The sequence below is a fragment of the Cololabis saira genome, chromosome 17, assembly GCF_033807715.1.
Source record: "Cololabis saira isolate AMF1-May2022 chromosome 17, fColSai1.1, whole genome shotgun sequence".
NCBI lineage: Eukaryota > Metazoa > Chordata > Actinopteri > Beloniformes > Belonidae > Cololabis > Cololabis saira.
The window spans coordinates 2,113,423-2,141,319 of NC_084603.1; the positions used below are offsets into that span (position 1 = coordinate 2,113,423).

The 27,897-nt window shown below is 42.5% G+C and overlaps 1 protein-coding gene across 2 annotated transcripts; it reads right to left on the reverse strand.

Annotated features, from left to right (window-relative positions):
- Positions 1-1,683: 1,683 nt before the first annotated feature.
- Positions 1,684-27,891, reverse strand: LOC133463520 (melanopsin-A-like). Of its 2 annotated transcripts, XM_061745092.1 has the most exons (11): positions 27,627-27,891; positions 16,786-16,922; positions 14,175-14,308; positions 13,111-13,314; positions 12,660-12,831; positions 12,253-12,408; positions 11,065-11,172; positions 5,525-5,720; positions 5,272-5,445; positions 4,328-4,378; positions 1,684-3,909 (listed from the first exon to the last, which is right to left on the reverse strand). In XM_061745092.1, the coding sequence occupies exons 2-11, from the start codon at positions 16,914-16,916 to the stop codon at positions 3,751-3,753; spliced, it is 1,485 nt and encodes a 494-aa protein (XP_061601076.1). In that variant the 5' UTR covers positions 16,917-16,922; positions 27,627-27,891; the 3' UTR covers positions 1,684-3,750. The 2 variants fall into 2 exon arrangements, with proteins under 2 accessions (XP_061601076.1, XP_061601077.1); XM_061745093.1 differs by lacking the exon at positions 13,111-13,314.
- Positions 27,892-27,897: the final 6 nt, after the last annotated feature.

The window sequence follows — 27,897 nt, forward strand, 5'->3', positions numbered from 1 at the left end:
TTTTTTCTCCTTTTTTTCTTTTTCTTTTTTTCTTCTTTTTCCTTTTTTTCTTTTCTTTTCTTTACAAAAGACTAGTCTTTGTATGAACTACTTAATTTTATGTATGTAAATAATACATTTTGCAAGTACAGTCAACTTAATTGTGTTAAGTTTACTTAATTTATCAAAATTAAGTTGACTTTAAAATGAAAAAAATGAAAAACAGGAAAATAAAGAAAAAAGGAAAAACGAGAAAAAGAGGACAAAAAATTAAGTTGGCTTCACTTGCAAAAATTAAGTTGACTGTACTTGCAAATTAATTTTGTACATACTAAAAATTAAGTAGTTTATACAAAGACTAGTCTTTCTTGATCTACATTATAATCTCATGCGAAAATGTCGCCTTAATTCTTAAATCTTTACTGCAGTGTTCAAATAAAGCATGTTTCATCTAAACGTTGGTCAATCTGCCCAATAGATTAAAATTGTTATAGGAAAAGTAAATAGAACAAGATCATTGCTTGTTGTTTGTGTGTAAATGAAAAGATTACTGGGATTACATAAATACTGCTGGTTAAGGAAAAAATGCACAATGTCTTGTTTTTTGAACAAATGCAGATTAAGTTCAAAACTAGATGTTTTCATGTAAAGCAACAAACTTCATTTTTTATTGTTAATATCACAGATTTAAATATGTTGTATTTACAGGCGCTTAGATTTATTTTTTCAGTGTATGGAGGATTTTTTGTGCCAAAATTAAATAAATAAATACATCGTTAATTAATTAAAATGGGAATGAAATATGACATTAATTAATTAAATGTGTCATTAATTAATTAAAATGGGAATTCAATATGTCATTAATTTATTTAAATTTTTTCAGTATTTAATTAATTATTTCAGCATTTAATTAATTAATGACACATTTAATTAATTAATGACATATTTCATTCCAATTTTAATTAATTAATGACACATTTAATTAATTAATGACACATTTAATTAATTAATTACATATTTCACTCCCATTTTAATTAATTAATGACACATTTAATTAATGAATTAATTATGTATTTATTTATTTCATTTCGGCACAAAAAATCCTCCATAGTCGGGAGACCTGGACCTGGTTCTGCTGGATCCAGACCTGCAGGTCCTCTACAGACCACTAGGGTCCAGATCCAGACCTGCAGGTCCTCTACAGACCACTAGGGTCCAGATCCAGACCTGCAGGTCCTCTACAGACCACTAGGGTCCAGATCCAGACCTGCAGGTCCTCTACAGACCACTAGGGTCCAGATCCAGACCTGCAGGTCCTCTACAGACCACTAGAGTCCAGATCCAGACCTGCAGGTCCTCTACAGACCACTAGGGTCCAGATCCAGACCAGGTAGATTTCCTCAGACCTGTACGGGTTTTATAAACCTCAAAAATGGTTAAAAACAGATTTTAACTGGATCCGGGCCCCGGAGGTTTTGACGTTAGCAGCTAGCAGCTAGCTGTTAGCAGCTAGCGGTCCTGACTCTGAGCTGGGAACATTGGGGAACCAAAATCCTTCGTATTTAAGGACGATATTCCTCCAGTTTCTGGTTCCACATCTGCACAGAAGACATGGTTGAAGTGACGGCAGAAACAAACACAAACAGAAGCTGCATCTGGAATAAAACAGATTTATTTAGAAAAATAAATAATAAACATTGAGGGAAACAGGAAGCTACACACACGATGGTCCGGGTCGGATACGCTACAGTTAGCAGGTCCATCAGTTCACGTTCAGGTACCGGGACTCCGACGCCGTCGGGGGGTTAACAACACTGAAGCGCTAACGCTAACAACACTGAAGCGCTAACGCTAACAACAAGTTCGACAGCTTTCGGGCCGAAAAACGTCACGTTATTTTATTTCTGTTTCATCGGGAGCAGATTAGCGCTGGCTAGCACATTAGCATCCTGCAGAGATTAACACCAAACCAGGAAGCAGCTCCGGCTAGCGCTGCGGTTCGGTTAGCTCCGGCTAGCGCTTGTGAGACAGGTGACAACACTTGTGACACACTTGTGAGACGTCGGAACACTCGTGTAAGCCTAGCCTAGCCTAGCCTAGCGTCCTGGTTGGGACCCGGAGCTCCACGTCCACCGTCTTGGGTTTGAAAACAGAACCGTTTCTTTACGGTGGGCCGATCTTTGCTGTTAGAACCACAACAATAAAAGTAGAAGTAAACACGAAGGAATCAACAATAGCTACAGAAACTAGCAGAAGTCATTATTAACATTTTAATAGTTTTCTTTTACCAAGAACATCACAAGATTTCTACCGTCCAGAACTGGCAGGAACCAGGAGTCTCTCTTCTCTTCTCTGAATCTACTTCCTTCATTTTGAGGTCTTTTGCTGTAAAAGTTGTGCTTCCTATATTTTTATATATATATTATATATATTTTATATTATTATTTATTTTTATTTTATTTTTATTTTTTACACTTTGCAGGAGAAGTTTATTATGAAAGTAAATTGCTCTGTAAGAAGATGATTGTAGAGTTATTTACAGCTTAATTGTCACTTCCTGTTTTACATTCGAAATCCTATTTTCTTGTGACGCCGGTCGGCTGCAGCAATGCATGATGGTCCTTCTGTCTCATCGGGCCTGGACTAGGACCCAGACCCGGAGCTGGTTCTGGACCTGCAGGTCCTCTACTGACCCCTGGGGTCCGGGTCCAGACCTGCAGGTGTAAATGTTCCACTTTAAAACACAACTAAACACATTCAGTGCGTTTACATGGGAAGTTTAATTCCTCTTTAATTCAGAATTAAAATTAAATCCGATTTAAAATGAGTAAAAATTACCATGTAAACACCTAATTCCGAATGAAAATGGCCATTCCGAATTAAACTTAATTCCAAAGTAAGTGGCCGGTTTATTTTCCGATTTTAAATCCGAATAGAATAATTCCAGATCATGTATAACTCATTCCTCTTTAAATTAATTCCGATCTTTCTTTCTGCTCGTTCCCTCCCCGTCTGTCTCCATGATCTTATATTCCACTTGGCTGGTTTTCCTAACAAAGTTTAAAGATGCAGCAGTAGCAAACGCTGGTCAAGAGCAGAGACCATTTATTTAATAAATAGAAATCATTAAAAGAACAGATGGAAACAGGAAACATCAAAATTGTGAGCTTTTCAAAGTTGTAGCGGCTAAGTTAGTTTTTCTTCCGGTAGTTTAACTTCCGGTCCCCCCCCTATCCAATCAGAACCTTCCCAACCCCCAGACCTGGAGAGGAATTGGAGAAAGACCAGCAAACGTGTTTCCATGGAAACCTCCATTCAGAATTACTATTTCCATGTAAACTCCAAGGAAAATAGTTAAATTCTGAATTATTTAATTCAGAATAATTAATTCTGAATTAAAAATCATCATGTAACCGTGGCCATTTTCAGGCTGGAACCGAACCGGTTTTGGTCATGGTTACAGTTCAGACTTTTAGGGGACGTGGATTCAGCTGCATTGCAGTCACATAGACACGTCTCCTCTGGAACACCAGAACCGGACCCCCGGGACCAGCAGGAGACTCAGGTTCTGGCCCGGTTGAAGGGGCGGAGCTCCACTAGGTGTTGATCTGTTTCTAAAGTTCCACATTTGGTTGTAAAAGATGGATCAAATCCACCAAATCTGTCCAAGAATGAGGTTTAAAGACGATAAAACGATGAAAAGGTGTCGACCCTCTTTGGTTCTGAATGTTTGTGGAAGGAGGGCTGGCAGCGGTTTGAGGGGGCGGGGCTCTACCCAGGCCCCGCCCCCGTGCTGCCTGTCTTGGGTCGGGTCTTCCGTGATCCGGTCCGTCCAGTGGGGAGGAAGGGGCTGGACTCGGAGGTGATGACGATGCTGGGGATGCGGCCGATGGCTCCTCTGGTCACGGGGCCGTCGATGAACTCGCCGCTCTGCCGGGGAGAAAACGTTAGCTAGTTCAGGCTGGAACAGCTGACTTAGATGTTGCAGGTGGTTTCAGGTATAGATGCACCGATACCATTTTTTTCACACCGAGTACGAGTATTTTAATTTGTGTTATTGCCGATACCGAGTACCGATACGATACTTCTACCACAAAAATAACTAGGTTAAAAATCCAATGACAAATGCAATGAATTGGAAGATACTTTTTTTTTTTGCAACAGATAAATTCAATAAAAATAAATAAAACGAGTAGAATAACTATTTTAAACAAAAAATAATGTTTCTGTGTAAATAAAAAGTCTCCACACTGGCACTTTCTTAACATTTAAGAAAATATCAAACATATAACATATCAATGAAACAATATATCGCAGCTCGAGGGTCTACATGGACCCCCATACTCACGTTGGGGAGGCTGCTGCTGACTCCCCCCATGGAGACGCCGTCGTAGGACGTCTGTGGGACACAGAGGAACCAGAACCACAAAGGGTTATTATTATTGTTATTCAATTTATTAATGTTTAGGTGTATTATTATTATTATTATTATTATTATTGTTATTATTATTATTATTATTATTATTATTATTATTATTATTATTATTATTATTATTATTATTATTAATAATAATAATAATAATAATAATAATGATAATAATAATAATAATAATAATAATAATAATAATAATAATAATAATAATAATAATAATAATAATATTATTATTGTTGTTATTATTATTATTATTTATGTTTAGGCGTGTAATTTTATTTAAAAAAATGTTTAGGCATATTAATATTATTGTTATAGCTGTTATTGTTGTTAATATTGTATTAATATTGATATTATTATTATTATTATTATTATTATTATTATTATGATTGTTGTTATTAATTATTATTATTATTATTATTATTATTATTATTATTATTATTATTATTATTATTATTATTATTATTATCATTATTATTTATGTTTAGGTGTATTATCATTATTATTATTATTATTATTTATGTACAGGTGTATTATTATTATTATTATTATTATTATTATTATTATTATTATTATTATTATTAATAATAATATTATTATTATTGCTGTTATTATTATTATTTATGTTTAGGCGTATTATTATTTTATTTTTTTTTAATGTTTAGGCATATGACTATTATTATAATTGTTATTGTTGTTATTATTGCATTATTGTTATTTATGTTTAGACGTATTATTATTGTTATTATTATTAATATTATTATTATTATTTAGGTTTAGGTGTATTATTATTATTATTATTGTTATTATTATTATTATTTATGTATAGGCAACAGGTCCGAACGCTGCTTATCGTTTACCTTGTCAAAGATTCCTGAGTCGTGGTTCTTCACCTTGGACTTGAGGCTGGAGGACTTGGTGGAGTGTTTGTAGTCGGGCAGCTCGGCCGTGTCCCTGCTGATGTCACAGGAGACCTGGCGGCTGGCGGGTCGAGACCCCAGACTGGCCAGGTCGGCCTCCGTGTCGGTCAGGCCCTGCGGAGGAAACGCTCGGGTTGGTCTCGTCTCCTCGGTGACCTCGGTGACCTCCGCGGGTCGCGGGGACGGGACTCACCGATTCGCTGTCGGAGGCGGAGGAGAGGCGGGACCGGCGGCCGCTCTGGCGCCGGTACTGGCTGCTGACGTCGGAGCTCTGGCTGGTGACGGTGGAGCGACGCGTGGAGACGAAGCTGCTGCTGGCCGAGCGAAGGTCGGCGGGGCGGATGCAGAGCAGAGCTCCCAGACACGGGATGTACTTGGCCAACGCCATCCTGGAGAAGAACGCAATATACAATCAATACTGATCAATCGTGATCAATACTAATCAATACTGATCAATACCAACCAATACTGATCAATACCGATCAATACCAACCATTAATGATTTATACCGACCAATACTGATCAAAACCGATCAGTATTGATCAATACCACTATTGATCAATACTGATCAATACCGATCAATACCGACCAATAATGATCAAGACCGATTAATACTGACCAATACCAATCAATACTGGTCAATACCGATCAATACTGATTTATTTTGATTAATACTGAACAATACCAATCAATACTGATCAATACGATCAATATCGAGCAATACAGATCAATACTGATCAGTATTGATCAATACTGATCAATACTAATCAGTACCAATCAATACTGCTCAATACCAATTAATACTGACCAATATCGATCACTATTGATCAATACCAATCAATACAGATCAATACTGATCAGTATTGAATAATACTGATCAGTATTGATCAATACCAATCAATACCGATCACTACCGACCAATACTGATCAATACCAATCAAAACTGATCAATACCAATCAATACGATTAATACTGATCAATACGGATCAATACCAATCAATACGGATCAATACCGATCAATACCAATCAATACTGATCAATACCGATTAATACTGACCAATTACAATCAATACTTGTCAATACCGATCAATACCGACCAATACTGATCCGTATTGATCAATAACACAATTGATCAATACCAGGTATCACTGTCATTGCCCACGTTGAAGACCCCAGTAGAACAATGGAGTCTCCAGTTATAGCTCGACCTTCATCCTGGTACTGTGTACTGTTGTCCTTACAAACCACCTTCATCCTGGTACTGTGTACTGTTGTCCTTACAAACCACCTTCATCCTGGTACTGTGTACTGTTGTCCTTACAAACCACCTTCATCCTGGTACTGTGTACTGTTGTCCTTACAAACCACCTTCATCCTGGTACTGTGTACTGTTGTCCTTACAAACCACCTTCATCCTGGTACTGTGTACTGTTGTCCGTAGGCACAAACCACCTTCATCCTGGTACTGTGTACTGTTGTCCATAGCAACCACCTTCATCCTGGTACTGTGTACTGTTGTCCGCAGAGCCGGATTAAATAAATGGACTACACTAGGCAGACTGTGATTTTTGGGCCCCCCTCCATCGATGTTATTTATGAAATCTTAAACTTACCAAAGTTACTAATAAAACTTAATTCACATTTTACATAGCATAGTCATAGTCAATTTGGTTCTTTGTATTCCAAAATAAGTCATGTGTTGTATATTAAACAGTCTATCAGACTATTTTTAGATTTTTATTATTTATACGTTATTACAACGCTCTATTAAATTCTATTAACAAAGACCAATAAAATTTGCAGTAAGACAAAGTGTGCTGTAGTATGTATGTCTGTATGTGTATATGTACGTATGTTTATGCGTATGCAGAGTCGTTTGGGAGATTTGCGAGGCCCTGTGTGAAATGGCTGGGGGGGCCCTCGCGCGTGAGCGTAGTGAGCGCGCGCGAAATGTTTGGGTTTTTCGGGTCGGATCGGGTGTCTATATGCGCAATTTTAACTCTCCAATTAGCAAAATACTGGATACCTTCCCCTGCCTCATCATCATCTCTTGCCTCGACGCGGGGCCCCATGGCTGCTTGAGACCCGGTCGGATCGGTGATTTTTGTAACAAATTTATCAAACGTGCCTTTCAGAGAGACATTAAACTCTTCCATTTTCTTTCGTTTTTTCCTTTTTTCATCCCCTGATGGAAATTTCCTGAATCTGTCTCGTTCTCTCGACATTGTGTGACAGTTTGTTCCAACTCCACCCGTCTGGATCAAACTAGCTTGTGTCCGCGCTTGGTTGTATTGAACAACAGACACGCGTCATCATTGCACATATATTTATTGATATGCACAGACTAGTACATATTTAGGTCTGTAATGGAACGTGACTGTTGATATTTATATGGGAAAAAACGAAAAAAAAAACAAAAAAAAAAATAAATTAGGGGGAAAAAAAAAAAACGGCCCATAGCGCCAGGCCCCTTGGGGCGCCAGGCCCCTTGGGGCGCCAGGCCCCGTGGGGCGCGAGGCCCCGTGCGGTCGCACGGTTCGCACATCCCTTGCGGCGGCCCGGTGCGTATGCGTATATATATATATATGTATGTATACTAAATATAGTAATAATGCACATATATATATATGCCTTAGGCTTTTACCGGCATGTTATCAACCATTAATATGTGTGCAGACAAAAAAAAAAAAAAATAAATAAATAATTTTTTTTTTTTTGTCCCTCTGTCTGGGCCCCCCCTCTGTCGGGCCCTAGGCACATGCCTAGTCTGCCTTTGCGTTAATCCGGCTCTGGTTGTCCATAGACACAAACCACCTTCATCCTGGTACTGTGTACTGTTGTCCGTAGCAACAACCTTCATCCTCGTACTGTGTACTGTTGTCCTTACAAACCACCTTCATCCTGGTACTGTGTACTGTTGTCCATAGCAACAACCTTCATCCTGGTACTGTGTACTGTTGTCCGTAGTTACAAACCACCTTCATCCTGGTACTATGTACTGTTGTCCGTAGGTACAAACAACCTTCATCCTGGTACTGTGTACTGTTGTCCTTACAAACCACCTTCATCCTGGTACTGTGTACTGTTGTCCTTACAAACCACCTTCATCCTGGTACTGTGTACTGTTGTCCGTAGCAACCACCTTCATCCTGGTACTGTGTACTGTTGTCCGTAGGTACAAACAACCTTCATCCTGGTACTGTGTACTGTTGTCCGTAGGAACAAACCACCTTCATCCTGGTACTGTGTACTGTTGTCCGTAGGCACAAACCACCTTCATCCTGGTACTGTGTACTGTTGTCCGTAGGCACAAACCACCTTCATCCTGGTACTGTGTACTGTTGTCCGTAGCAACAACCTTCATCCTGGTACTGTGTACTGTTGTCAGTAGGTACACACCACCTTCATCCTGGTACTGTGTACTGTTGTCCGTAGGCACAAACCACCTTCATCCTGGTACTGTGTACTGTTGTCCGTAGGCACAAACCACCTTCATCCTGGTACTGTGTACTGTTGTCCGTAGCAACAACCTTCATCCTGGTACTGTGTACTGTTGTCCGTAGGCACAAACCACCTTCATCCTGGTACTGTGTACTGTTGTCCGTAGGTACAAACCACCTTCATCCTGGTACTGTGTACTGTTGTCCGTAGCAACAACCTTCATCCTGGTACTGTGTACTGTTGTCAGTAGGTACACACCACCTTCATCCTGGTACTGTGTACTGTTGTCCGTAGGCACAAACCACCTTCATCCTGGTACTGTGTACTGTTGTCCGTAGGCACAAACCACCTTCATCCTGGTACTGTGTACTGTTGTCCGTAGCAACAACCTTCATCCTGGTACTGTGTACTGTTGTCCGTAGCAACCACCTTCATCCTGGTACTGTGTAATGTTGTCCGTAGACACAAACTACCTTCATCCTGGTACTGTGTACTGTTGTCCGTAGGCACAAACCACCTTCATCCTGGTACTGTGTACTGTTGTCTGTAGGAACAAACCACCTTCATCCTGGTACTGTGTACTGTTGTCAGTAGGTACAAACCACCTTCATCCTGGTACTGTGTACTGTTGTCCGTAGCAACAACCTTCATCCTGGTACTCTGTACTGTTGTCCGTAGCAACAACCTTCATCCTGGTACTGTGTACTGTTGTCCGTAGTAACAAACCACCTTCATCCTGGTATTGTGTACTGTTGTCCGTAGCAACGACCTTCATCCTGGTACTGTGTACTGTTGTCCGTAGCAACAACCTTCATCCTGGTACTGTGTACTGTTGTCCGTAGACACAAACCACCTTCATCCTGGTACTGTGTACTGTTGTCCGTAGCAACCACCTTCATCCTGGTACTGTGTACTGTTGTCCGTAGCAACAACCTTCATCCTGGTACTGTGTACTGTTGTCCGTAGCAACAACCTTCATCCTGGTACTGTGTACTGTTGTCCGTAGCAACAACCTTCATCCTGGTACTGTGTACTGTTGTCCGTAGACACAAACCACCTTCATCCTGGTACTGTGTACTGTTGTCCGTAGGTACAAACCACCTTCATCCTGGTACTGTATACTGTTGTCCGTAGGTACAAACCACCTTCATCCTGGTACTGTGTAATGTTGTCCGTAGACACAAACTACCTTCATCCTGGTACTGTGTACTGTTGTCAGTAGGTACAAACCACCTTCATCCTGGTACTGTGTACTGTTGTCCGTAGCAACAACCTTCATCCTGGTACTCTGTACTGTTGTCCGTAGCAACAACCTTCATCCTGGTACCGTGTACTGTTGTCCGTAGTAACAAACCACCTTCATCCTGGTATTGTGTACTGTTGTCCGTAGCAACGACCTTCATCCTGGTACTGTGTACTGTTGTCCGTAGCAACAACCTTCATCCTGGTACTGTGTACTGTTGTCCGTAGACACAAACCACCTTCATCCTGGTACTGTGTACTGTTGTCCTTACAAACCACCTTCATCCTGGTACTGTGTACTGTTGTCCGTAGCAACAACCTTCATCCTGGTACTGTGTACTGTTGTCCGTAGCAACAACCTTCATCCTGGTACTGTGTACTGTTGTCCGTAGACACAAACAACCTTCATCCTGGTACTGTGTACTGTTGTCCGTAGGTACAAACAACCTTCATCCTGGTACTGTGTACTGTTGTCCGTAGGTACAAACCACCTTCATCCTGTTACTGTGTACTGTTGTCCGTAGGCACAAACCACCTTCATCCTGGTACTGTGTACTGTTGTCCGTAGCAACAACCTTCATCCTGGTACTGTGTACTGTTGTCCGTAGACACAAACCACCTTCATCCTGGTACTGTGTACTGTTGTCCGTAGGTACAAACCACAGTGAGAGACCTTTACAGGACCCGAAGGCGCAGGGAAGCGACCCTCTCGTTCACCGGGGTAAACTGAGCTGGTGGGCTATAAACAAGCCCCCACCAGCCCGTCACCCTGGGCAACTCCAGAGTAGTGGACGGTCCAGCCCCTTTCGAGGATCCGGGTTCCAGAGCCAGAGCTATGTGTGGAGGTGAGCCCGACTATCCTGGAGGCAAAAACTTGGGTCTGGGAGGAGTTCTGTCAGAGAGGCCATGGAGGAAGACTTTCGGTCGGCCTCGAGGAAATTCTGGCGGACTGTTCGCCGCCTCAGAAGGGGGAAGCAGTACTCTGCCGGCACCGTTTACGGTGCGGGTGGGGAGCTGTTGACCTTGAGTGGGGACATCGTCGGTACTCACCGGTACTTGGGGTGCGTGATGGCGTAGATGATGGGGTTGTGGATGGCCGAGGCCTTGGCGATGACGGCTGGAACAGAGTTCATGTAGGGAGTCAACATGTCGGAGTACCTGCAGGGACAGAGGAACCGGTTAGGAACCGGGTCAGGAACCAGTCAGGATGACATCGAACCTTACAACAGCCACAGCTTCACATTTACCATCTATCTGGAGGAGATAAAGGCGTGGATGGAGCAACATTTCCTTCAACTGAACAGCTCCAAAACAGAGGTATGTGTATGTGTAGGTATGTGTATACAGTATATGTATGTATGCATGTATGTATGTATGTATATGTGTAGGTATGTGTATGTGTATGAATTTGCTTATATAAATACTGTATGGAATGATATTTAGTAATGACATGTTGAATATGCTGTATGTTTGTGTACAGTTACTTTGTTTATACTTGGGCAACTTCTCATATGGATTTATTTATGTATTTTGTTTCATTCTCTAAATCCTAAATGCACTAGCTTTTTAAAAGATAAAATTTTTTCCCTTTCTTTTTTCTTGTGTACAGGTTATCGTAAGGACATGATTCAAATGTTTCAAAACTCGCCTCGCTGTGGACTTCAACATATTCAAATTTCATGAAGCTGTGATTTACATACATTTTAAGTCAAAATGCCTGCCAAATGCCCCATCCCCAAAGGTTTATTAACAACCTTTAACGGTTTATTAACAACCCTAAACTACTTCTTGACCATTATTAATCACTCTAAACCACACAACCCTGAAGGTGTGGTTTATTAACAACCCTAAACCACACAGCACAGGAATGAATGTTATACAACCATAAACACCTCAACTGGACATAGAACCACCCCGAAAACAACCACTACAGCCCCAAACCAAAGCAGCAAGAGGGGACGAATGGGCAGTAGGGCATCCCCAGATAAAAATTTCCTGAAATTTTCTAGTTATTATTATTATAATCACCTGAACACAGCTGGACTCCAGCAGACGCTGAGTTGTAGTAAGAGGGTGATGATGATTTAATTTAAATATTTCAAGCTAAAGTACATAAATGTTAAAGTCTGGTTTCGTTTAAAGATGTGACCTTGAGCAGCACCTGGTGGTGGTGGGCGGAGCTGCAGCTCCACACCTGACCACCTGGGCGGTAGCCCGGCGGGGGGGGCGGGTTCTTACCCGGCGAAGGCGGTGAGCGCCACGGCGGCGTAGGGCGACCAGGACACCACGTACAGCAGGATGACGATCAGGGCGATCTTGGCCATCTTCCACTCGTTCTGCAGCCGGTTGAAGCTCTTCAGAGAGTCTCTGCCGCCGCCGGTCCTGCCGACGGCCCTGCAGGCAAGTTTATTTATATAGCACAATTCAACACAAGGTAATTCAAAGTGCTTTACATCAACATTAAAAGCGGCAAGACACAATTAAACAGTAAATAACAAATACAATGAAATAAAATGATAAGAAAAGAGGTAAAATAATAAAAAGTAAGGGCAGTAGAGTCCAGTATTTAATGAAACAGTAACCAGATGAACCTCAGGGGTCTGGGAGCTTCATAGGAGACCCTGGGGTGGGGGGGCGGTACTCACCGGTTGGTGTGGCGGACGGCCCGGAAGATGAAGACGTAGCAGGAGACGATGATGAAGAGCGGCAGGAAGAAGACGAAGACGCACAGCAGCATGGTGTAGGCTCGAACCGCCGGCGTGAAGCTCATGTAGTCCCAGCTGCAGGAAGTTAGCAGGCCCTCGGGCACGTAGGCACCTGGGGGGCGGTAGAGTTAGCTGGGTATTAGTACCAACTAGCTCCTGCTAGCACCTACTAGTATCTACTAGTACCAACTAGCTCCTACTAGTACCAACTAGCTCCTACTAGCACCTACTAGTACCAACTAGCACCTACTAGTACCAACTAGCACCCACTAGCTCCTACTAGCACCAACTAGCTCCTGCTAGTACCAACTAGCACCTACTAGCACCTACTAGCACTTACTAGTACTTAGTAGCACCTACTCTGTACCTCTAAGTACTTTTCAGTACTCACTCCAGCCGAAGAAGGGCGGCAGGCTCCAGCCCAGCGAGTAGCTCCAGGCCGCCGCCAGGATGAGCAGGGCCCGTTTCCGTGACAACATCCCGATGGAGGTCAGAGGTCGCGTGATGACGAAGTATCGGTCCACGGCGATCACCGTCAGCGTCACCATGGAGCAGATCCCAAACAGGGCGCCGCAGAAGGCGTAGAGCTCGCAACCTGCAGACGGAGAGACGGGGTCAAGATCAACCTCCCAGGTGACCTTTGACCCCTCCCGGATCCTCCTTGGATCCACCGGACTGAGAGAGCACTGGAAATCCAGAGGCTGGCAGACTCTGGAGACACCAGAGGCTTTTTCAGTGCTACAAAGGCTGTCTATGGCTCAAGTGGCCAAAACCCTCTACGCTCAAAGGACGGGCAGGAGCTTTTGAAGGACAACGAGTCCATGAACAACCGATGGAGAGAACACTTCCAGGAACTCCTCAATCGTAACAGCACAACTCAACCAGACATCATCAATCATCTCCCTCAGAGTCCCATCAAGGAAGACGTGGGGGAACCTCCCACCTTAACAGAGGTCCAAGATGCCATCAGGAGCCTGAAGAACAACCAGGCCACCGGTCCAGCTAGGTCCTAAAGGAAGGTGGACCAGAGCTCCTTCTGAAGGTCTGGGAAAAAAAAGAACTCCCCTCAGAGCTCAGGGATGCTCTGATAGTGACCATTTTCAAGAAGGGGGATAAAGCGGATTGTGGAAACTATAGGGGCATCTCACTCCTTTCAACCACTGGCAAAGTACTCACTCGTGTTCTTGCCAACTGCTTACTACCGCTGTCTGAGGAAGTTGTCCTGCATGTTCTAGTTGTTTCCCTGCATCAACAGCGCGACCACAACCCACCACCACTTTCCCCTGTTAGCATTCACAAGGGTATGTGGGTCACGGATCGGCCTCTACGCCACCTGAAGACCCACAAGTAGACGAATCCGCGAAGAGGACTTTCATACTCGTCTCGAGTGACCGCCGATGATGATGATGAGCTACAGCCCCCCCGGCCACGCACCCCCCCCCTCCCACCAGGTACCTTTCTCCCCGAAGATCCACCGCCGGCTCATGCTGGTGGTGAAGAAGACGGGCGACTGGGTGAGACACATCAGCAGGTCGGTGACGGCCAGGTTGATGATGAACATGTTGGGGGGAGTTCTCAGACTCCGGCTCCTGCACACACACACACAGAGACACACACACACACACACACACACACACACACCTGTGTTTGTTAGTAATGAGTACTGACCTCCAGGTGACCTCCAGCCCCGTGGAGAGCAGGGGCTCCACTCCTCTACCTGGATGACCTCAGCATCCGTTTGCTGGTGAATAACCCTCTGCAGACCAGGGCATCTTCATCATCACATCATCTTCCTCAGCTCTCTGGTCATCTTAAGCGTCTGAAGCTTGTTACAACGTTTAGTTTGTAATGTTTTATAAAAGACTAAAACCTCGTTCCTCCAACATTTACAGGTATTTTCTCTGAGATTTGGATCGATGATGTTTCTCAGAGCCGTGAAGCTTTTCACAGAAACTCTCTCCCTTCAATCACCAGGACCTCCTTCACAAAGCAGCCGATCAATACTCGTCCCAGAATCAGGCCGATCAATACCAGAATTGGGACGATCAATACGTGATCAGAACTTCTTAAGTGGAAAAGCTTCATGAAAGGAGACGCTTTTCTGTCAGACAGAGATGTTTCTGAGCAGGAGGAAGATAAAAGACGGAGAAGCCGCTCCACGTCCTCAGACGGGCAGGACGGTTCTGGTTCTGGCAGGGGTGGAAAGTAACAAATTACATTTACTCACGTTACTGTAATTGAGTACTTTTTAGGAGTAATTTGTAATTTTCTAAGTAGTTTTTGAAATATGTAATTTTTACTTTTACTCGAGTACATTTTGACCCAAGTATTTTACTTTGCTACATTTGAACCCCCTCACGTTACTGAGTACAAAATTTATGGTGAAAAAATTAAATGCGGGCAGAAACCAGCCACAAACTTGGAAGACTTATTCGCGTTCAAACGCACAAAAGGCAACAACATTATAATGCAGTGTAAAATGTGCCTGCCCGGCAGAGCGGAGCTTTCAGCCTTCAAGACATCAACATCTAAAAAAATGTACTCAAACAAGTGTGGATGTGTACTTTAATATGCCTCGAAGTTGATTAATTTTATCCGTGACTCATCCTTTTTTTTGCATTAAATAACTGAAAGTAACTTTTACTCAAATTACATTTTAAATGAAGTACTTTTGTACTTTTACTCGAGTAAATTTTTAGATGAGTACTTTTACTTTTACTTTGAGTAGGATTTAAGCAAAGTAAAGATACTTTTACTCAATTACAATTTTTCAGTACTTTTTCCACCTCTGGGTTCTGGTTCTGGGTCTGGTTCTGGTTCCAACCGGCTCAAAGGTTTGGCCCCGTATCCGTCCACACCTCTCTCTCCAGGGGGTCCTGGGTCTCCCTCGGGTTCTCTCCCAGTTAGACATTCAGAGCGTTTACATTGGAATTCTTCTTTAATTCAGAATTAAAATTAAATCGGATTTAAAATGAGTAAAAATGACCATGTAAACACCTAATTCTGAATGAAAATGGCCATTCTGAATTAAACTTAATTCTGAAGTAAGTGGCTGGTTTATTCTGATTTTAAACCCGAATAGAATAATTCTGCGATCATGTATACACTCATTCAAAAAAATAAAAATAAATAAATAAATAAATAAATAAATAAAAATTAAAAAAATAAATAAAAGAAAAAAACGAAAAGAAAAAAACAAAACAAAAAAATAAAAAAATAAAATAAATAAATAAATAAAAATAATAATAAAAAATAAAAAAGTAAAAATGAAAAAACTAATTAAATTAAATTAAAAAGAAAATAAATAAATAAAAAAAAAGAAAAGAAAAAAATGTATACACTCATTCCGCTTTAAATTAATTCCGGTCTTTCTTTCTGCTCGTTCCCTCGCCCGTCTGTCTCCATGACACTTATATTCCGCGCTGGACTTGTTTTCCAAACAAAGTTTCAAGATGGCAGCACGCAGTAAACGCTGGTCAAGAGCAGAGACCATTTATTTAATAAAACGTAACTTCCGGTCCCCCCCCTATCCAATCAGAACCTTCCCAACCCCCAGACCTGGAGAGGAATTGGATAAAGCCTATCTTTACATGTTTTCCATGTAAACCTCTATTCGGAATTACTATTTCCATGTAAACTCGAAGGAAAATAGTTTAATTCGGAATTATTAATTCTGAATTAAAAAACATCATGTAACCGTGGCCATTATCCCAGGAACTATGTGGTTGTGGGGACTGCAGAGACCAGGACCCCTTGAGCCAGGCATGGGGGACGGGCCTTTACCAAGAACCACAACGCTCCAACCTATAAAACCTGCAGTTCCTCCACCGACCACCAGGATCTGGATCCGGATCCAGATCCAGATCCAGATCCTGCCATATTTGGTAACAGGAAGTACCTGCTGAAGGCGTAGATGACCATATTTGGTAACAGGAAGTACCTGCTGAAGGCGTAGATGACCATATTTGGTAACAGGAAGTACCTGCTGAAGGCGTAGATGACCATATTTGGTAACAGGAAGTACCTGCTGAAGGCGTGGATGACCATATTTGGTAACAGGAAGTACCTGCTGAAGGCGTAGATGACCAGCAGGTTTCCCGCCACGCCGGTGATGCCGATGGCCAGGATGACGGAGCCGATGGTGTAGTGGGCGTGGTCAGGCACGTCTACGGTGGGGAAGGGGGCGCCGGGCGCCATCGCCACCTGGTGGACGGAGGACAGAGTTACAGGGAGAAGGGGGCGCATATACATATATATACATGTATATGTATATATACACACATAAAAATATATATGTATGCATGTATATACACACATATATACACATATATATGTGTGTGTATATACATATACATGTATATACATATATGTATATACAAATATATATATATATATATATATATATATATATATATATATATATATATGTATATATATATGTATATATATATATATATACATATATGTATATACATGTATTTGTATATATACTATTTGAATTACCATGTGTTGAATTGTGCTATACAAATAAATCTGCCATATAATATATATAATATTATATATAATATATATATATATATATATATATATATATATATATATATATATATATATATATATATATATATATATATATATATATATAAATATGTATGTATGTATTTAATGTTTTATCACAAAAACAGCAGGATTAAAAGTGGGTAGAAACTTTTGCGTGTCTTGCGTGCAGGAGACGGAAACAGCAAGTTGTTTCCGTCTCATGCTCTGATTCTTGTTCTGAGGTCACAGATTATCTCCGTCCCCCCGAGGGGAGCGTGGCCCGTCAGGACCGGTTCAGACGGAGCAGAGATAATCGTCACTGACGGCCTGGCGACCCGTCCAGCCGTTAACGGAGAGACTCTAGAGATGAGCTGGCTGATCTGAGGATGCTGCATGACGGCAGCACGCCAGGGAAACCTCAGAAATCCTCAGATCAGTTCTGACGAGCTGGAAACACGAGTGTTGGAGCTCCAGAGCTTCAACAACCTCTGCTCATTATAGAGAAACAACGCTCAGAGCTGCAACAACCTCTGCTCATTATAGATAAACAACGCTCAGAGCTGCAACAACCTCTGCTCATTATAGAGAAACAACGCTGGACTCAGATGGAAACTCAGATGACCCAGCTTTCCACCAGTCCTTAAACGCACCACGTAGCAGGAATCTGTGAGGCTTCTTGGAGGAAAAGGGTCTCTAAACCATTTGTGTGTATCTACAGCTTTGTACATGTGTATCAGGCGATTGGTGCATATTTAAAGATTTGTGTGTAGGAGGATTTTTGAATTCATAATGATTGTTTTGGCCGAGCAAGTTACGCACAAATCCAGAGCTACACACGGGTTGGTCTGGTAGGTCCTGAGGATCTGAGGATCTGAGGATGGAGCTCAGCTCAGAGCAGGTGGCTGGTGCTGAACAAGTGTCGCACTAAAGCAACTGTCATTTCTGGTTTCACCATAACTACATTTGAAACGATGCAGATGTTCTCCAGCAGCTCCACAGTCTACAAACCCACCAACCCTTCAACCTACAAACCCACCGACCCTTCAAACCTTCAACCCTTCAACCCTTCAACCCTCCAACCCTTCAACCCTCCAACCCTTCAACCCTCCAACCCACCAACCCTTCAACACACCAACCCTTCAACCCTCCAACCCTCCAACCCTTCAACCCTCCAACCCACCAACCCTTCAACACACCAACCCTTCAACCCTCCAACCCACCAACCCTTCAACACACCAACCCTTCAACCCTCCAACCCTCCAACCCTTCAACCCTTCAACCCTCCAACCCTCCAACCCTTCAACCCTTCAACCCACCAACCCTTCAACACACCAACCCTTCAACCCTCCAACCCACCAACCCTTCAACACACCAACCCTTCAACCCTCCAACCCTCCAACCCTTCAACCCTCCAACCCACCAACCCTTCAACCCTCCAACCCTTCAACCCTCCAACCCACCAACCCTTCAACACACCAACCCTTCAACCCTCCAACCCTCCAACCCTTCAACCCTCCAACCCACCAACCCTTCAACCCTCCAACCCTTCAACCCTCCAACCCACCAACCCTTCAACACACCAACCCTTCAACCCTCCAACCCACCAACCCTTCAACACACCAACCCTTCAACCCTCCAACCCTCCAACCCTTCAACCCTTCAACCCTCCAACCCTCCAACCCTTCAACCCTTCAACCCTCCAACCCTCCAACCCTTCAACCCTCCAACCCACCAACCCTTCAACACACCAACCCTTCAACACACCAACCCTTCAACCCTTCAACCCTTCAACCCTTCAACCCACCAACCAACAGTTGGTCATGGTGGTGTCACCGCTGTTCCACAAGAACCCTGATAGTCCTCATTTCAGCTCTGGTCGCACTTGTTTCAGATGTTTCCGTAGCAACGGTTGACCAGTTGAAATGAGGATGTTTGGAAACATTTGATCAGAATAAATGAAAAGCAACATTAATAACGATCCTAAGTTAGCATTCGCTACATCGGCCAAGCTAAAATGTCTACCTGTGATTGAGGTGGGCGTGTCCCAGTCAACTCCTTCCACTTACATCAGGGTGCAGAGAAACCTAAGATTGGATGATGTCATATGAAGGTGTGTCCAGTTCTCTCTTTAAGGTACTTTTATATTCATCGCCATCAAATCCATCCGTGTTTCAGGTGCTGGTTTGGTAACGACATGTGACGCAGAATCATGTGTTTCTGGTCTCTGTTGGGTTTCATTGGGTTCCTGAAGTTTGGCCTGGTTTTGATGTACTTCCTGTTTTATTCTGAAAGTCTCTCACATGGTTCCTCATTGGTGGATGAACTGATCCTCACAGAGACGAATAAATGACCAGAAAGAGAGAAAGAAAAGTGTCTGAAGGTGAGAAGTGGACCAGAACTGGAGCCGGCTGCAGGGGACAGTCTCCTTTCAGCATTAAGCTGTTCAGGTTCCTGCTGAATGAGCTGCATCACATGACCTGTGTGTGTGTGTGTGTGTGTGTGTGTGTGTGTGTGTGTGTGTGTGTGTGTGTGTGTGTGTGTGTGTGTGTGTGTGTGTGTGTGTGTGTGTGTGTGTGTGTGTGTGTGTGTGTGTGTGTTTGACATCTCCAAACATGTCTAACAGAACTCTGAAGCATCGACCTCCAGCTCTCTACATGGATGTAAACCGAGAAGAACAAGTGCAGTTCCTCCAGTGGCCACTAGGTGGCAACTAGGTGGCTGTCCCACATGACCCCACAATCCTGGATGCAGCCAGAACCAGAATCCAGAATCCAGAACCAGAACCAGAACCAGAATCCAGAATCCAGAATCCAGAAACCAGATCCAGAACCAGAACCAGAACCAGAACCAGAACCAGAACCAGAACCAGAACCTCCTGGTTCTCAGACATAAACCTGCAGGATTCCTGACTCTGACCCGGCGTTGAACCGGCAGCTTCATTCCTCTCAGAGTCAACAGATCTCTGTTCTAATTATTCTGATCCAGGATCCGGATCTTTCTGTGCTGGAAAAACACCAGTCTCAGGAACATTATCGGACGATTATCGGAGCAAACAGGTTTGAGGTTCTGGTCCGGTCTGGTTCCCAGGTCCTCACAGGACCCGGACCCGGGCCTTAAGAGGTCTGGTTCTGGTCCGGCCCGGTTCCCACCAGGGTTATAATAGTTTTGAATTTTTCATTTTAGTTTAGTTTTATTTCGTTTTGAATTTTTCTCCTTCAATTCAGTTAGTTTTAATTTATTTTTAGTGTGGGTTTGCTAGTTTTTATTAGTTTTTATATTTTCAAAAATGCTTAGTTTTACTTTAGTTTTTATTAGTTTTAGTTTTAGTTTTGACGTCACGGACCGTGAGGCGTTCAGGTACCGTAGCTGCCAGTTGGAGATAAACGGCCAGAGTGGAATAAATTGATCAAACCAGAGGCGATTATTGACAGGGATGAAAACGGAGGAAATTATATCTATAATTTCAGTTGGTTTTAGTTAGTTTTCTAAACACGCAATATAGTTTCAGTTAGTTATCGTTTTTGCCTTTTAATATTCGTTTTTATTTAGTTCAGTTAACAAAATAATTTTTTCAATTTTAGTTTTCGTTATTTCGTTGGTTTTCGTGAACGATAATAACTCTGGTTCCCACGTCCTCAGAGGACCCGGACCTGGACCCAGACCTGGACCTTAGGAGGTCTCTTCTGGTCCGGTTCTGGTCCGGTCTGGTTCCCAGGTCCTCAGAGGACCCGTAACCGCCCCCTCCAGCAAGGCAGCAGCAAGGCAGCAGGTTCCCGGTGAAAGTCCCGGGTTTACCTGGACCAGTTCTGGTTCCTGGATGAAGAAACCCGGCAGCTCTGGTTCTTGGTCCTTCGTGTTTGGAGGGAACTGAAACCAGATGGACCAGTAACACCTCCACCTACTACCTGTCACACCGTGGTGGGGTTGTCTTGTCCTGGGGTTTTTTGTTGTCTTGTCATTTCCTGTTTTATTTTGAAAGAAGTAACTTTCCTAGGGCAGCACGGTGGCTTAATGGTTAGCACTGTTGCCTCACAGCAAGAAGGTCCCCGGTTCGACTCCCAGGCCCGGCAGGGGCCTTTCTGTGTGGAGTTTGCATGTTCTCCCCGTGCTTGTGTGGGTTTTCTCCGGGTACTCCGGCTTCCTCCCACAGTCCAAAAACATGCACGCTAGGTTAATTGATGATTATAAATTGCCTGTAGGTGTGAGCGTGATTGTGAGCATGGTTTGTGTGTTTCTATGTGGCCCTGTGATGGACTGGTGACCTGTCCAGGGTGTAACCCCTGCCTCTCACCTAAAATGAGCTGGGATAGGCTCCAGCAGACCCCCGTGACCCCGCAAGGGATAAAGCGGGTAAGATAATGAATGAATGAATGAATAACTTTCCTCTCGTTTCAGGTCACTTGCTCTTCCTCATGTGTTCACCTGCTCCTCATGACCCTCATGTGTTCACCTGCTCCTCATGACCCTCATGTGTTCACCTGCTCCTCATTACTCATGTGTTCACCTGCTCCTCATGACCCTCATGTGTTCACCTGCTCCTCATGACCCTCATGTGTTCACCTGCTGCTCATGACCCTCATGTGTTCACCTGCTCCTCATGACCCTCATGTGTTCACCTGCTCCTCATGACCCTCATGTGTTCACCTGCTCCTCATTACTCATGTGTTCACCTGCTCCTCATGACCCTCATGTGTTCACCTGCTCCTCATGACCCTCATGTGTTCACCTGCTCCTCATTACTCATGTGTTCACCTGCTCCTCATGACCCTCATGTGTTCACCTGCTCCTCATGACCCTCATGTGTTCACCTGCTGCTCATGACCCTCATGTGTTCACCTGCTCCTCATTACTCATGTGTTCACCTGCTCCTCATGACCCTCATGTGTTCACCTGCTCCTCATTACCCTCATGTGTTCACCTGCTCCTCATTACTCATGTGTTCACCTGCTCCTCATTACTCATGTGTTCACCTGCTCCTCATTACCCTCATGTGTTCACCTGCTCCTCATTACTCATGTGTTCACCTGCTCCTCATTACTCATGTGTTCACCTGCTCCTCATGACCCTCATGTGTTCACCTGCTCCTCATGACCCTCATGTGTTCACCTGCTCCTCATGACCCTCATGTGTTCACCTGCTCCTCATTACTCATGTGTTCACCTGCTCCTCATGACCCTCATGTGTTCACCTGCTCCTCATTACTCATGTGTTCACCTGCTCCTCATGACACTCATGTGTTCACCTGCTGCTCATGACCCTCATGTGTTCACCTGCTCCTCATTACTCATGTGTTCACCTGCTCCTCATGACCCTCATGTGTTCACCTGCTCCTCATGACCCTCATGTGTTCACCTGCTCCTCATTACTCATGTGTTCACCTGCTCCTCATGACCCTCATGTGTTCACCTGCTCCTCATTACCCTCATGTGTTCACCTGCTCCTCATTACCCTCATGTGTTCATCTTTGTTCATGTGTTCACTCCAGCTGTCTCCACAGTTGTTGCCACAGTTTCCTCCTAGTGAGAGGTTTTTGTTGTTAAGCCTTAGATCTTAGTTGAACTTTCTAGTAAATCTCTGCATAGCCTTTTGTTTCCTCCATGTGGAGTGACTTTGAGTTTTTTGTCTTGATTAACCCTGTTTCTTTGTGAGGAAGCACGTTATAGAGAATATTTCACAGCCTGACTTTTCTCTGCATTGGGAATGAGCCGGAATGTCTATTAAAGACTCTGATACCCTGCATCTGCCTCCTGTGTATTAGCCTGAGCGTGACACTACTACCTCCTAAACCTTCACCACCACCTTAGATTTAGATTTATTTATTCAGCACAGTATAAAAAAACAGAACAAGTAAGATACAAATGTAAAAGAGTGATTGGTAATGTGCTCGGCTGAGGCAAAAAGCCCAAACACAACCAACACCACAACCACAACCACTACTACTACTACCACCACCAACATCATCCCCACCAACACCAACCCCACAACCACAAGCTTCACCACCCACAACATCATCACAGCCACCTCCACTTTCACCAACACACCCACCACAACTACTGCCTCCACCACCTCCACTACCACCACTACTACTACCACCACCAACATCAACTAAAAACTAAAAGGCTGCGTACTCAAGAGTGCATAATAAGCAGTAATCGAGTTGAGGGGGGATGAGAGGGGATGGCATCCCCCCTGAAATAAAAACGGTCCAAATCATCCCCCCCTGAAATAAAAACGGTCCAAATCATCCCCCCCTAAATAAAAACGGTCCAAATCATCCCCCCTGAAATAAAAACGGTCCAAATCATCCCCCCCTGAAATAAAAACGGTCCAAATCATCCCCCCCTGAAATAAAAACGGTCCAAATCATCCCCCCTGAAATAAAAACGGTCCAAATCATCCCCCCTGAAATAAAAACGGTCCAAATCATCCCCCCTGAAATAAAAACGGTCCAAATCACCCCCCCTGTAAAACTGCCATCCCCCCTTTCCATCCCTTATGTCATTTCATCAATGAATGTGGTTTTACTGCTATTTCAACATTTAGAGTCATCACCAGAAAAATAACACCAGAAAAATAACTTATTTGACAATTTTCACCTGTTTCACTTGAAATAAGTAGAAAAATCTGCCAGTGGGACAAGATTTATCTTCATTAAAAGCAATAAAATCTTGTTCCACTGGCAGATTTTTCTACTTATTTTAAGTGAAAATCTACTTGAAACAGGTGAAAATTGTTGTTTTTTCCAGTGATGAGTCTTGTTTTAAGTGTAATGAGATTTTTTTACTAAAATAAGACATTTTAACTAGAAATAAGACAAATATTCTTGTTAAGATTGTGAGTGTTTGCAGTGATCCATGTTACTTATCCTGTGAAGGACAGAGTCATATTGATAAGTTCAGAAAAGTGTTTTTTATTGTTGTGTTTTGATGTATTTGATGTAAGCCCAGTGGATATTTAAAGCTTACAGAAGGCTGCATTTAACTGCTGCTATGTCATTCCTGCAGTATTTCTGCAGCTGTTTTGGTCACTGCTATTATTTGTAATATATTATATTATTTGTAATCAGCACAAATTATCTGTCCCCATATGATAAAATCCACCATCCCCCCTGATTTATTTTTTACAACTCGAGTACTGATAATAAGGATATACAGAGTTCAAAGGTCTTGGTGCAGAACTGTAGACAGTAATGTCAAGGGTAGACAGGGAACGGGTTCTGTTTATTTAAGTCTCACGGAGTTGGGGGAAAACCTGCCATGGAACATTTTAGCTCCTGCAGGTTTGACGGCACTTTTGAGTAATTAAAGCAGTTTTTAAATTTCACCCCCAATATAATCACCATTAATGAATCAAAGGCTCTAAGAGCTTAAAGGTAATTAAAGTAATGAGTCCACAACATTCAGTGATTCAGCTGCGTCTTTGCTTCATATAACGGCTTTTCTACTGTATCATCACTTCCTTTAATTAAACCTGACAGAATCCCAGCGGGGCTGCTGACAACGGAGAGACGGGAGGTTTAAACCCCGGTGACGCCTGAATCTGCCACACTTATATAAATATAAAAAAAAAATACATATATATATATATATATATATATATATATATATATATATATATATATATATATATATATATATATATTGATATATATTGTAAATTGTATTGTATATATATATTGTATATATCAACCTGGTCCCTGGAGAGAAAAAACGTCAAAAAGGACAATTTAAATTCACACAAAAATCTGCATTTGTGACCGTAAACGCTCTTAAACTGCAGAAACGTCGACCTTAGAAAAAAAAAAACCCACATTGTGATTTTAGAAACTTCTGACCTCTATGTCGATTTCTTAAGGGAGGAAACAGAAAAGGAGTGAAAGCACATCAAGACTTCCGTCGAGTCGGCCAAGAACTCTGGGAAAATCCCACCGGAGGAACGGATCTCCTCCAAACACAACAAACCCACATTCCTGCTGAAGTGGAAATAAGAAGACCTGCAGGTCCAGATCCAGACCTGCAGGTCCTCTACAGACCACTAGGGTCCAGATCCAGACCTGCAGGTCCTCTACAGACCACTAGGGTCCAGATCCAGACCTGCAGGTCCTCTACAGACCACTAGGGTCCAGATCCAGACCTGCAGGTCCTCTACAGACCACTAGGGTCCAGATCTGGAGACCACCTGGACACCACTTGGGATGAAATAAAACACTTTAAAATGAAGTTGAACTTTTCTGCAGAAATAAACATTTACTAGAGTAGTTTTAGTCTCCGTAGACGGTTTCACATCCAGAACTTCGGGGAAAAAGATATAAAAGTTTCCTGCGTCGTCTGCAAAGCAAATCAGATGCTCGTGTGAGACCATGTCTCAATAATTCTGTGTGTGTGTGTGTGTGTGTGTGTGTGTGTGTGTGTGTGTGTGTGTGTGTGTGTGTGTGTGTGTGTGTGTGTGTGTGTGTGTGTGTGTGTGTGTGTGAACAGGAACTAAATTTCAATGTCTGCTGTAGAAGACGAAGTGCTCGTCCCTCGACTCGGATCATCGTCTGTTGTCTGGAAATAGCGATATTAACCAAAAACACGTAATATGTAAAGAGTGGTCTAAAGGTGTCAAGCCAACACAACTAACTGGTTCAACAACCTAAAAACAAACCACAACGTCTGCTACGGTGGAGCCATGAAGGCTGAGAAACCTCTCATCCGTTCCAGGCGTGATGGTTCATCATCACCCTAAATGTCCCTTAAAACAAGCCTGCCTCAGCAAAGACACAAAGACACGTCCACATCACTAAAGTATCACGGCCCATTCGGCCAAAGATATGACAATTAATAGAAATGTATGTTAGTGACTGAAAGCAGTGTCCTTTTTATTTAAAGTGGTGGTACATTTATTTCTATTTCTATAATGAAAGCACTAAAATTAGGATGATGAATGTTGCAGTAACGTAGCACACAGATGTGATATGTTTGGACTAAACTCACTGAATAATTGTGATGAATAATCGTGATAAATAATCATGATAAATAATCGTGATGATTAATCATGATGAATGATCGTGAGAATCGTGATGAATAATCAAGATTAATAATCGTGATGAATAATTGTAATAAATAATCATGATGAATAATCGTGATAAATAATCGTGATGAATAATTGTAACAAATAATCGTGATGAATAATCATAATAAATAATCGTGATGAATAATCGTTATGAATAATCATGATGAATAATCGTGATGAGTAATCGTAATAAATAATCGTGATGAATAATCGTTATGAATAATTGTGATGAATAATCGTGATGAATAATTGTTATAAATAATCGTGATAAATAATCGTGATGAATAATTGTGATAAATAATCATGATGAATAATCGTGATAAATAATTGTGATAAATAATCATGATGAATAATCGTGATAAATAACTGTGATTAATAATCGTTATAAATAATCGTTATAAATATTTGCAATGAATAATCGTGATAATCGTGATGAATAATCGTGATAAATAATCGTGATAAATTATCGTGATGAATAATCATGATAAATAATCGTGATAAATAATCGCAATGAATAATCTTTATAAATAATCCTGATAAATAATCGTGATGAATAATCGTTATAAATAATCATGATAACTCTATTGATCAAAATAATGGTGATGATCATTTTGGCCGTAATCGTGCCCCCCCCCATGACTCTTTTATTATTGATTCTTAAATTAATCTATTGGACCTTACATAATCAAATTCCTGTGAGTCTATTTTTAAAACCCTTGTGTGTATTCAGTCATCAGAGGAATCAGAACCTCATCCCAACCTCATCCCAACCTCATCCCAACCTCATCAGAACCTCATCTGGACCTCATCTGAACATCATCAGGACCTCATCACCGAGCATCACAACAACCTGCAGCTGCATCAGAACTTTCTTTTTTTTGTCATTTACTTTTTATTGGTTTTGATTTTAGATGTAAACAAACAAACAAACAGTCAAACAATCAACATGAAGACCTAAAAATCAAAGTATCAAGGGGAAAGTAAAAGCTACATAAGGGGACTGGTAAACACCTCCAGAAAAAATGATAATCCAGTCTGAAATGACCTGGTTTTATGGTGAAGTCTGGTTTTATGGTAGAGACATATGTAATCCATTTTTGCCAATTATCAATAAATACCTCTTTTTGTGTTCTTAAATTAACAGTAATTATTTCCATCACATAGATGCTGTAACAATATCCATCCATTCATCTGCACCAGCTTCCTCCCTCTGCAGCCATTTCTGCCTTATTGATTCCTTACAAGTCACCAGTAAAATTCTCACTAAATATTTATCAGAACTTTCTGAGGTGAGTTCGTAGAGAGATCACTAACCGCTCCGGGAACGATTTCCTCCTGGAGGAACCCTCTTCTTCCTCTCCTCCTCTTCTCCTCTTCCTCTCCCCCTTTCCTCCGCTCAGCGGAACCGGCTGGACCAGAACCGTCCGTGCGTATCAGCGCAGGCTTCCCGACACAGCAGCCATCGATCCGCGGAGATCAGAGCCCGCCCGGAACCTCTGGAGGTTCGGTCCGACTGGAGGTTCGACTGGAGGAGGTTCGACTGGAGGAGGTTCGACTGGAGGAGGTTCGACTGGAGGAGGTTCGG